Below are 10,685 nucleotides of genomic sequence, written 5' to 3'. Positions count from 1 at the left end.
AATATGAAAAGCTACCTCTCCCCCCTCCTCACCCCCACTCCTCCGTACCCCTCATACCCCCCTCTCTTCTTCCTCCTTCACGTTAACACTTGCGCCGCTTCTATCCCACTTCCTGCCTCCACCGAGCCGGTTCGCATTGGCATGAATGCCCGTTCTTGTCTCGTCTCTCTTCCTTCCCTCACTCATTCTCTCCATATTTTTCACCTTCTCCCTTATTCCAAGCTCTCGTTCGTTCTTTCTTTCTTTCTCTTTGTCTGACTCTGAATGTCAGTCCAACCTTGAATAGTACACACTCAGGTTGAGCTCCTCAGTGTGAATGAGTGGCGCTATACTGCATGAGTAAATGAAACTGAAAACGTCACAGCAGTTTGATAAATATAGACAGTTCTGCATGGAGACAGGCCAGCGTTTTTGTTTTTGCACCATGTGCCGACATAATGCTCCCTTTATCACACCATTTCTTAATATATTCAGCGGCAATCCTGCTTTGTTGGAATCGCTTTGATGAGATCAAGGGTAAATTAATAGATTAAATCAAATGTTTTTTTTGTCTGAAAACAGAACAAGGTTGTGAGCTTTGTGCACCATACTTCCCACCATCTCACCCACCACCACTGACATAGTAGTTCATGTATGACACACATTTCACATCGGTGTGTGTTCAGGTGTATGTGTGTGTGAGTTTGTGTCCACCGTGTTGAAGTTTTGTGTGTTTTTGGTGTCGGTGACAACACGACCAACTGATTTAAAGCCAACTGTAAATAGGAAAGTTTCACACTCTCAACATTTGCGAGAGATTATCTGTAACCATAATAAGTCTCTTCTGATTGTGCTCTTGCCTTTCTGTACATATGTCTGCTTTTTTTGGATGGTCCTTGTGTTTTTTTCAATGCAAATATAGCATCACCTTGAATGCAGCAATATTCCAAATTACCTGCTTTTGTGAATATCTCCTGATCTGTAGACTGTAGATGTTTTCATCTCCATATAATTTTGTTCATGATGTTTTTATATGTAGGGTCAAGGTGCTGCAACTTGTTAGATTAATTAAAATTGCTACTTTTAATATTTTTAAGCTTCCCATCAAATTGACTGAGACTTACCGTTAAAGATCTGTAAAAGTAGACCACTGTGGAGAAAATTGGTTGCCTCAAGATCACATTTCCCTTGAACTCCAGTGCTTGATGTTTCTAGCTTTCTCTATTCACACTGGCTCTACTTATACGCCACACAAATCGTAAAGTGATTTCTCCATTGGCCTCCCAGCATTAGTCTTTATCATCAAAAAGCTTAAGCTCTGTTTGCACTGGAAGGATGACGGCCAGTTCCCGCAAATCTCCTAACAAATCTGACCAGACAAATCTTGGAAACTAGAAAACATGCACAGTGTGCAACCTCTGCCAAGGCTGAAATATAGCTCTATGGTTATGTTTTAATCGTGGAAATTTTAGGTTTTTAATCCCAAATTTGGATCTGCATTAAAATATACATTGATAGTGCTTTGTTTCGATGCTGCTGTAGCACTTCCGAAATGGGTGTTGCCATATCAAGTTCTTCAAATTAAATTCAAAAGGGTGGAAAATCTGCAGATTTACAGATTCATCTTCAACCTTTAAAACCCAAGAAAACTGAATTTTACTGATACATCTCGCTGTTTAGTTAGTCAGTGCGGAGTGACTTATACGATGTTTGGTCTATAAATTGGCCACACGGTGGTGCTATCTCCACCTTTTCTCACTGTTCATCAATTTCCACCAATTAAATTCATCAAATTCAAGTCCAACAGCCTGCTAACTTACAAACCAAGAAAGCATTAAACACATAACCTCCTTCGTGGAGGTAAGAATGTAAAGGCAGCCAGTCTTCTCAGCAGTGCTTTCAGTTGTTTGCAGTAAAGATTTAAAAATTATGACTATGTTAAATGGGACATGTAGCACTTTAGATAAACTCAATAAAGGCCTATCTTAAATTGCCTGAGAATGGAATGTATTTAATAAGAAATCCTCTATACGAGGGACCTTGAGGTTTGTTAAATGCTTGTATAACACGGCTGTTTCTTTGTCTCCTACTTTCCCCTTCACCTCCGCCCTTATCCCTCCTTTCTCTTTTCACTCTCTTCATCTTGTTCTTCACCTTCCCTCCTCCCCTCCCCTTCCTCCTTCCTTTCCTTTTCTTCTTTCTCCGCCAGCAGCAGGCACCACAGCCAGCTCCAACGCCGGTGCCATGAACTCTCTAACCTCTCTGGGCACCCTGCAGGGCCTGGCAGGTGCCACTGTGGGCCTGAACAACATAAATGCACTAGCAGGTAGCATCAACAGTGAGTATTCACCCTGTCATCAGCCATTCCACCTTCACCTACACCTCCACTCCTGACCATCCACATCCACTGGCAACATCACTACCACAACGTGTGAGTCGATGCAGAGAGACGCAGCAGTGCAGCTACCCAACACGGCAAACATTAGAGTTTGATTGAAATGGGTTTTTGAAGGCCGTTGCATATGATTTGTTTAATTAAAACTGATAATATCTCATATTTAATCTTTAATTTTGACAAATTTAAAGACAAAAAAAGATTTGTCACTACAACTGTACATTAAAACCTGCAGAATTTGTAGTACTATAGTGTGCTATAGTATATTTAATGTCATTAAACAAAGGCTGACTATAAAAAAAAACCCATCTAGATGTCCGACTCTAATGTCTGTGGATGTACAGAATTTTAGCATACCTACATGGAAATAGTTTATACTTTATGTACATACTTTAGATATAAACTCACAGGTTGAAATTGGACAGTTGTCTGTTGATATTTGAGATTTAAATCAATCAGTTACTTAATTTTAGACAGTAAAGTCTATATTTTACAACAATGAAATATGGAATAAGAGAAATGCATAACAAAGAATGATAAACAGATGAAGAAATACATAAGAAATGTATTCAGAATGTATATATTTGTAGACAAATGGACAACAAACACCAAACTAGAGTCTGGAGTTTGGTTCCTCCGGTCGTCTCTCTGTGTCTCACTTTCACTTTATAATAAATTGTCCTCTCTCTCTACTTCATTAACTCATCTGGCCAGAGATATTTCATCCATTCATCCATCCAATCCTCCATTCTCTCCATCCGCTTCCTGGTTGTGTCCTGGGTTATGCTTGCTGTAAGAGTGCTGTGGTGCCATCCGGGCAGAGCTGACATGCTGCTGTCACCTCACGCGTCTCTGTGTGGGACAATGTTGTCTCACATTGTGTTGTTTTGTTGTGTCATTGTTGTGTCTTCTGTCATCTGTACAAGGGGATTGAACATTTAGATGGTTGCAAGGGAAGAACTAATTCTGTGAAGATTTTATGTCCTCAAAATCAGAATTTGATCATTTTCTTATAAATAAATAAAATACAACATTTGACAAATTTCCCTTCCAGTACAGACAAAATATTGTAATGTTCATGCCAAAGATCCTAAATCATATTTAAAAGAATCATTTACAAATCAAATTTGAAAGATTTTGTGCCAGATACATATGATTAAATATAATTAGACCACTTTAATCCAAGGAAATACAAATCTGTCAAATTCCCTACCCAGTAAATACATATCTGTTCAGTTGCATGTCAAAAATACAAATTGTGGCAAATTTTATGTTAAAAAAACAAAATATGTTAATTGAAATGCCAAAAATCTTAAATTTGACCATTTTCATACACAAAACATTCTAATCGTGTTCATTTATGCTAAAACAAACTACAATCGTAAAGTAAGTAAGAGTAAATTCAAAAGATAAAATAAATTGACAATTTTCTTGCCAAAATCTTTGTTCTCATCAGGAAGATAGGAAAAGACAATATGGGCTAACTAGTGTTAGTGTTATGATGGCAGTTGTAGGGCAGCTGGTTTAGTAGTCAGGTTTTATTTCAAAGTATGGTCCATCCAGAGCAGATACACTTGTTACACTTATACCGCGTGTGAATTGTATCGACTACACAGTCTGCGTGGTCCACCGGCGTCTGCCGAGCTGCGTGCTGTGTGTCCTGCCTTTGACCTCTGGGAAGACGGGGTTGGGATCTTAATCAGCGCTGTTATTACAGCAGAGATCCTGTACTACCGGCCTCTTCCACCACATTATTCTCCTCTGACCTTTACCGCTCCTCGGCTGGAGTAGGTGTATCCGCGGTGTAAATCATATACGTGTCTACTCGAGCGCACACAGGTACAGAAACACAAGACATGCGGGCACACGTGCACACACACACCTTTCAAACAGAATGGGCTACTTTCTTTTTGCATCCCATTTTGTCCCAGCTAACCCATCCCTCCTCATTGTGCGCCCTCCTCATCCCTCCACCCACCACCAACCGCCCTCATTTAAACACATCTAGGCTTTAATTGAATTGCAAAGGTCACCAGTGCAATTATTCCTGAATAAATGAGTGACCTATAATCCACAGCTCTGCGGTGATAATTTATTTCACTGTGTCTGACGGTGAGGCGACAGGACGCCGAGCCAATGTCAGACCCCCTCAGACAAGTTGCCCTCCGCCGTGATATTAAGCCGTTACAAGCAGCTAATGAGTGTTACCGCTGTGTTCCTTCACTTTTTAAACTCGAACCCCCCCTTCCTTCCCTCCTCGCGCCACGTGCCTGTCTTCACCCCCAAAGTGAGACGTCACAGGCTGGGAAAGCACATCAAGTCACATCACGCTGTTAATGTCTGACTCCTCTGTAGGGTGGATTATAAAGACAGACCATTATGGGATTTCACATATCAGTACCAATGCAGATTATCTGTCAGTACCTTTTTTGTCATTTTATTAGGGTGTCTTAAAAAATACCCCTACCTGCATGTCCTGGACTAACTGCTTTTATATTTTGGGCTATTTGTTATGTGGATGAATCAATTCATTTGTGGAAGACAAAAAATGACAGTTCTTCACGTAAGACATTAAAACTAAATAATTCAGACATTAAATGAAAAAGATGAAAGACAAAGTCAAGAAAATATATACTGCTGATGTGATAATAGCCTAAAAGTTTAATTAGAAGAGCATTCTGTTAATTTAAAGTAAGAGTTTGCAAAAATGCCTACTAGAACCTCTAAAACTCACATCATGTCAGTTAAATGCGTACACAAACAGAAATATTACACTTATATTAGTCCCTAATCCCTAAGTTTAGTAGGCTTCATTGTCCAGAAACACAGCTTACTACACTACCCATAATTCAAATGGATGGCCACTTAAAATTAAAAAATGTTAAGTTGGGACCCTCGTCACGTCCTTCAGCAGGTCTTCTTAGTGGCCAGTGCTGCAGCTAATAGAGTAAAAGGAGCCCACAGCTAATGAAAATACACCAACACAAGAACAGTTTTAATGACCAAATGGGGGCCAACCGGGGAAAATGTGTCCCTTTAGGAGGCCCTGCATTACTAGCCCCTGTAAGTGTGTTTTCATGTGATCATTCTGGCGTTTTTCATTTTGGTCTTAGTGTTTTGTAGACACTTCTGTTTTCTTAGTGTGTTTTTGTGTGCGTGCATTGCATCGCTGCGTGCTTCCGATCTGGAGTACACCTGTGTGCAGCTCTGGCTGTCATCAGCTACACTCATACTGTACTTTATTGTGTTTAAACTAATACTCTGTGTGTCCTGTGGTCTGACGTGTTAGCTGTCGTGTTTTGTTGTTAGACGCAGTATTGATGTCTTTTTGTGTGTGACGTTGACATGTGTGTAACTAACAGTATTGTCTGTGTGTACGTCAGTCTGTGTGTGTGTGTGTGTGTGTGTGTGTGTGTGATGTCTTGTAACAGTTGTGTAGGATTTTGTGTGTGTGTTAGTGTGTGTATGTGTGGTAAAAACACAACCTTCAATGGGAGCGCTAATGAGTAAGTGCACTCTTCTTTCTTTATTGTTGGGTTTTATGTAAAGTTGCTCAAATGCTCTCAGGTATGGCGGCTCTTAACGGAGGCTTGGGCGGCGCAGGGCTTACCAACGGGACGGCAGGCACCATGGACGCGCTGACGCAGGCTTACTCAGGGATCCAGCAGTACGCCGCCGCAGCGCTGCCCACCCTCTACAGCCAGTCCCTGCTGCAGCAGCAAGGGGCTGCTGGCAGCCAGAAAGAGGGTCAGTAGCCTGGGGCCATCTGTCTGCACATCACTGCTGCTCAGTGGGAGATTATTTACAGCACTTTTTCACATTCAGTGTTTCCTCCAGGTTTTATTTTGTAGAACAGCAAATAGACAGCATGATACTTTTAAACTCCAGCTGAAACCTAGGATGATTATAATTGTGATTAAAATAAAAATAATTCTTAGTAATATTTAGGTAAAAGTGTAGTTCAATTCTACAGTTAATATGTACCAAAAAACCCAAAGAGACATCTGGATTTGAAGTTGTGTTTCCTGCTGCTAAGACACATTAAATTGACAAGAGCAGCTCAGAAAATGCTTCTAGTAATAGAAGATGATGAGAAACACAAATGAGTTGCTTATTTAGTAGAAAGAAAAATCTGAACTGGGTGCTTTTGTTGAAATTGGGGGAACATTTTGTATTGTTCTTTTTTTTTTAAATTCAGATTAAACAAAAAAATCCCTGAAAATACTCCACTTTAAAACACTCTTACCAAAAAATTACATTTGTTTATGAAAGCCATTTTTATGCCCATTCTTCGACGGAGAAAAACAGAGGAATTATTTTGAAGAAACTTATATTACTTTAATATGACAAAATGTCTGTTTAATCAGACTTCTCTATGAATATCATCAATATTTTTGTTGATGATTGTACAGTTCATTGTGGAAGAGAAAATGTAAAATTGATCAGTCTACATATCAGCACTGTTGCAAAGTACCACCTTCACACAGAGCCTGGTGGCTGAAGTTCAATTTTCCCAAAAGCTTTAACAGCAGTGTTGAATACAAACCAGATGATGAAATGTAAAGTAAAAGAAACAGAGCCACGTACTGTTTGTTTGTCCACTTCTAATCTCTGCTTCCAACAAAGATCCATTGGTAAAGATGCTTTTCTTTCTTTGACAATCCATCCAGGAGTTCAAAACCCTCCAGGGAGACAAAGATGTGACAAATACCGGGCTCCATTCCAGCTTCATTTAGCAAAGGAGAGCATATTTAATGATTCTGAGAGATCTGACCTATGTGTGATAGAGTGGGGCGGTTCGACCTATGACCCCTCTTAAGAGAGACAACATGCAGCTGAAAGAATGAATGAATCAAAAGCAAGAGAACAGGGAACTACTTTTATAAGCAGAGAGCCAAAATATAATTTTTAAATGAAAACCAAAAGCTTTCATCTTCATTTAATGTTCAATACAATCGCAGAATGTTGTTTAAAAGCAATAACAAACTCAAGGTCACGCGATATTGTGCTAAGCGGTGTGCTTCAGCTGCGTTCCTATGACGACAGCACAGCGGTGCCAGTTGCCACAATGCAGCGCTCCCTCTCCTGCAGCTTTGTTTAATGAAAAACCACTCTGACCTTATACCCGCTCTGCATCTCGTCCCGCCAGGTCCCGAAGGTGCCAACCTGTTCATCTACCACCTGCCCCAGGAGTTTGGAGACCAGGACATACTCCAGATGTTCATGCCTTTCGGAAACGTGGTCTCTGCCAAAGTCTTCATCGACAAACAGACAAACCTTAGCAAGTGCTTCGGTACGACAGCAGTGCACGCGACAGTGTGTGCTCCCAAAGAATGGAAACGCACATAAATGCCTGCAGTTATCTGTCCTTTTTCTTTACTAGCTGTCCCAGTTCAGGGGCTGGATTCTCTGAAGGCCAAGTTGAACATACCATGTTCATATCACAAGAGATTTATTTTACTGACTTGCCATTCACCTCAGCACTCAAGTCATGATTACAACTGAAAAACAATTCAGAGTGCTTGAAAAGGCCAAAAAGTATGGATGCCCTATGTCGACTAAAGACAGTCGTGCCAAAAATAATGAATTCAGGCTCTCCTCATCAACTCGTAAAGTCCAAAATATTCAGATGTACCACTATGAAGTTACCCTTAAATAGCCAGTGATAGACTAAACATGTCATGGCTGTTAACAAAAACTAAGCTCCTGTGGCGTTTATGTCTGCCTTACATTACTTACAAAATAAAAAAGTCAAATTTGGTAACACTTTGTTTCACAGGTCCCATAGTTTCCTAATTATTTTAGACAGGAACTAAATTCTTAAGAAAGTTCCTGAAAACCACCATTTGGCACTAATTATAAGAAGATTTTAGATGGTGTTCAGTTAATTACCAGCATAGCGTAATGTAGAAAGTCTTAAGTGCACACCAGGTCAGCTGCGAACATGGACAATTTGTCCACAGGCAAGCGTACAGCTGTCAAATATGGAGAGTAAAGATTCCATTAAAACATAAATATTTACTTTGGTTTAAATGGGTTTTTTGCAGTTTTGAATATTTAAGCAGGTAGGTAAGGAAAATCTGCTGGAAATCAATAACTCCTCCGTATGAACTCAATACAACTCATTAAACTCAAATTACTGTCTCACCCCCATTGTCTCTATCTTCTCTTAAGATTAGTACCAAATTACATATTCTTTCTATGAAACTTTGTGGTAAATTATTAAGAAACTACAGGAGCTACTCAAAATCCCCACTACCTGTGACTGACGAAAACTCAAATCCAAATACCTGATGAACATTTTCCTGCATTTCCCTGTGATATTTCCAGACCTAACGAGTTGACAAGGATCATTTGAGTGCTGCGGGAAACAAATGACAGACTCAAAATGGGCTGTGAGACATTGAGGGCTGCAAAGGACACACTGGTTGTGTCCTCCAAATTCAGGCAAAAGAGGTTATGTTCCTCAGCCACATTTATGGAAGCTATTCAAATGGGACAGGCCTGATTAAAAGGGAACCAACCCTGAACTGGGACATCAAGTGACTCTTTTCCACCTGGTATTAACATTCTGACTGACAGAGCAAAAAAAAAAAAGGTTAAATGCATTTTAAGTGTACTGTAGATTTTGATTTGCATAGTATTTGTCCATGTTGACAACAAAACCGAAATATAATGCACGTTCCTCGTGTAGCAACTAAGGGCAACAGAAATAAATCAAGCATGGATCCGGGAAGGAAAACAGAACACAAACAGACAGCAGTGATACTTGTCAGAAAATGAATTGCGAGGATGGATGTGAGACAAGCGAGACGATGAGTTTACTGTCAGTTTTAGAGGTTGCAGATATTACAAGAGGAAGTGAAGTGTGTACGAAGATGGCTTTGTGAGGGACAGCAAAGAATATAAAACACAATATAACCTCACTGTCAGCGCCACAACCATTATTTTGACATTTTGACCAACAGTGACCTTTTGTCATGTTGTCTGTATGATATTTTCGGAGCAGATACTGTGTCTCCTGTCAGATTTTTTGAAAAGTATTTGTGTCAGGATTGTACTGCCGTTATTTCGCAGACTCATGATGCTTCAAATTGGAAGTGTCACTACAACCCCTCCCCCCCTTATTTGTTTTACTATAGCTTTATTCTTTCATAATTTTGTTGATGCAACAACCCAGTTCCCCTCCAGGAGTCATTAAAGTTTAATCTTTTCTTATTGTGTACCAGGGGGGTATTTTAATGTAGATGTAAATGTAATCCGGCTAAATCAGATCTTGAGACACAGAAACACGGTGAGGGTCCCTCGCGTAGTATTTTAACACAAGTTTATTATAACACCTTAATTTTGAGACAGTATAGTTGCTGTAAATAAACAAGTAGAAGTCTGTTTGGCTGTATTTTATATTGTCAGATTTGGAAGGAAATCTGATGCAGTGCTTCATGGCACAAAACAAAGAGAAAAGGAATGAAAATCTTTGATTGCAGAAGTGAAATTATTTTATGTTACACAGGAAACAATGAGGATTATGGAAGGATTAGGGAAATGTGGTCTTCATTTTGAGAGATTCTAACATAAACAATACAACTGGAGGCAACCAACCATGGTCTCATTAAACCATCCATGCTTGCATTTTCTGCTGCTTATCCAGGTCTGGTTCACTAGCCTGTTTCCGGACCTCCGACCGGGCCAAATCCAGATGAAACATTTTCCAAGAAAGCTTATCATGGAGCGTTAGCAGACACAGGCTAGCAGACACAGGCTAGTGGAGACAGTGTGGATATGCTGGCTAGCTATATTATTATTATATTACAATCCTGCTCATGCTGCTACTCGCTATTTCTTTTTGCTAAGTTAAATTCCTGCTCCTTGAAGAAAACACTAGATATTTCAGCATGATTTAGTGATATATCTTATGCCAACCAAGCTTTATTAGTTTAATAATTCAATGTTTCAAAACGCTTCCTGTTGCGACTTTAATGCCAAGTGGAAAAAGGACCGGTAGCTATGCCACGTTGTCACATTCTTCTCAGTCCATTTCCTTCCGTTTTTTAACCAACTATCCACTTTTCTCTGGCGCCCCCCGCAGGCTTCGTCAGCTACGACAATCCAGTGTCGGCACAGGCAGCCATCCAGGCCATGAACGGCTTCCAGATCGGCATGAAGCGGCTGAAGGTGCAGCTGAAGCGCTCCAAGAACGACAGCAAACCGTACTGATCTTAGCACTAGGGTCTATCTGCTCCCCATGTTAGCACTGCTAGGGTAAGTCCCCCCACAAAAAGAAAAAATGAAAATGAAAAAAAAAAAAAAA

The 10,685-nt window shown here is 40.1% G+C and overlaps 1 protein-coding gene across 1 annotated transcript in view; it reads left to right on the top strand.

Annotated features, from left to right (window-relative positions):
- celf2 (cugbp, Elav-like family member 2) overlaps positions 1-10,685 on the top strand; it is a gene marked incomplete in the record, with an annotated part of 193,632 nt that overhangs the window by 179,195 nt on the left and 3,752 nt on the right. The window contains 4 exon segments of the mRNA XM_035675514.1: positions 2,189-2,317; positions 5,942-6,121; positions 7,524-7,667; positions 10,464-10,636. Of these exon segments, the coding sequence (XP_035531407.1) occupies positions 2,189-2,317; positions 5,942-6,121; positions 7,524-7,667; positions 10,464-10,591 (581 nt within the window).

Source organism: Morone saxatilis, unplaced genomic scaffold, assembly GCF_004916995.1.
Source record: "Morone saxatilis isolate NCDOM2014 unplaced genomic scaffold, NCSU_SB_2.0 Contig10, whole genome shotgun sequence".
In the NCBI taxonomy this organism is placed as follows: domain Eukaryota; kingdom Metazoa; phylum Chordata; class Actinopteri; family Moronidae; genus Morone; species Morone saxatilis.
This window is presented reverse-complemented; position numbering and strand designations above follow the sequence as displayed.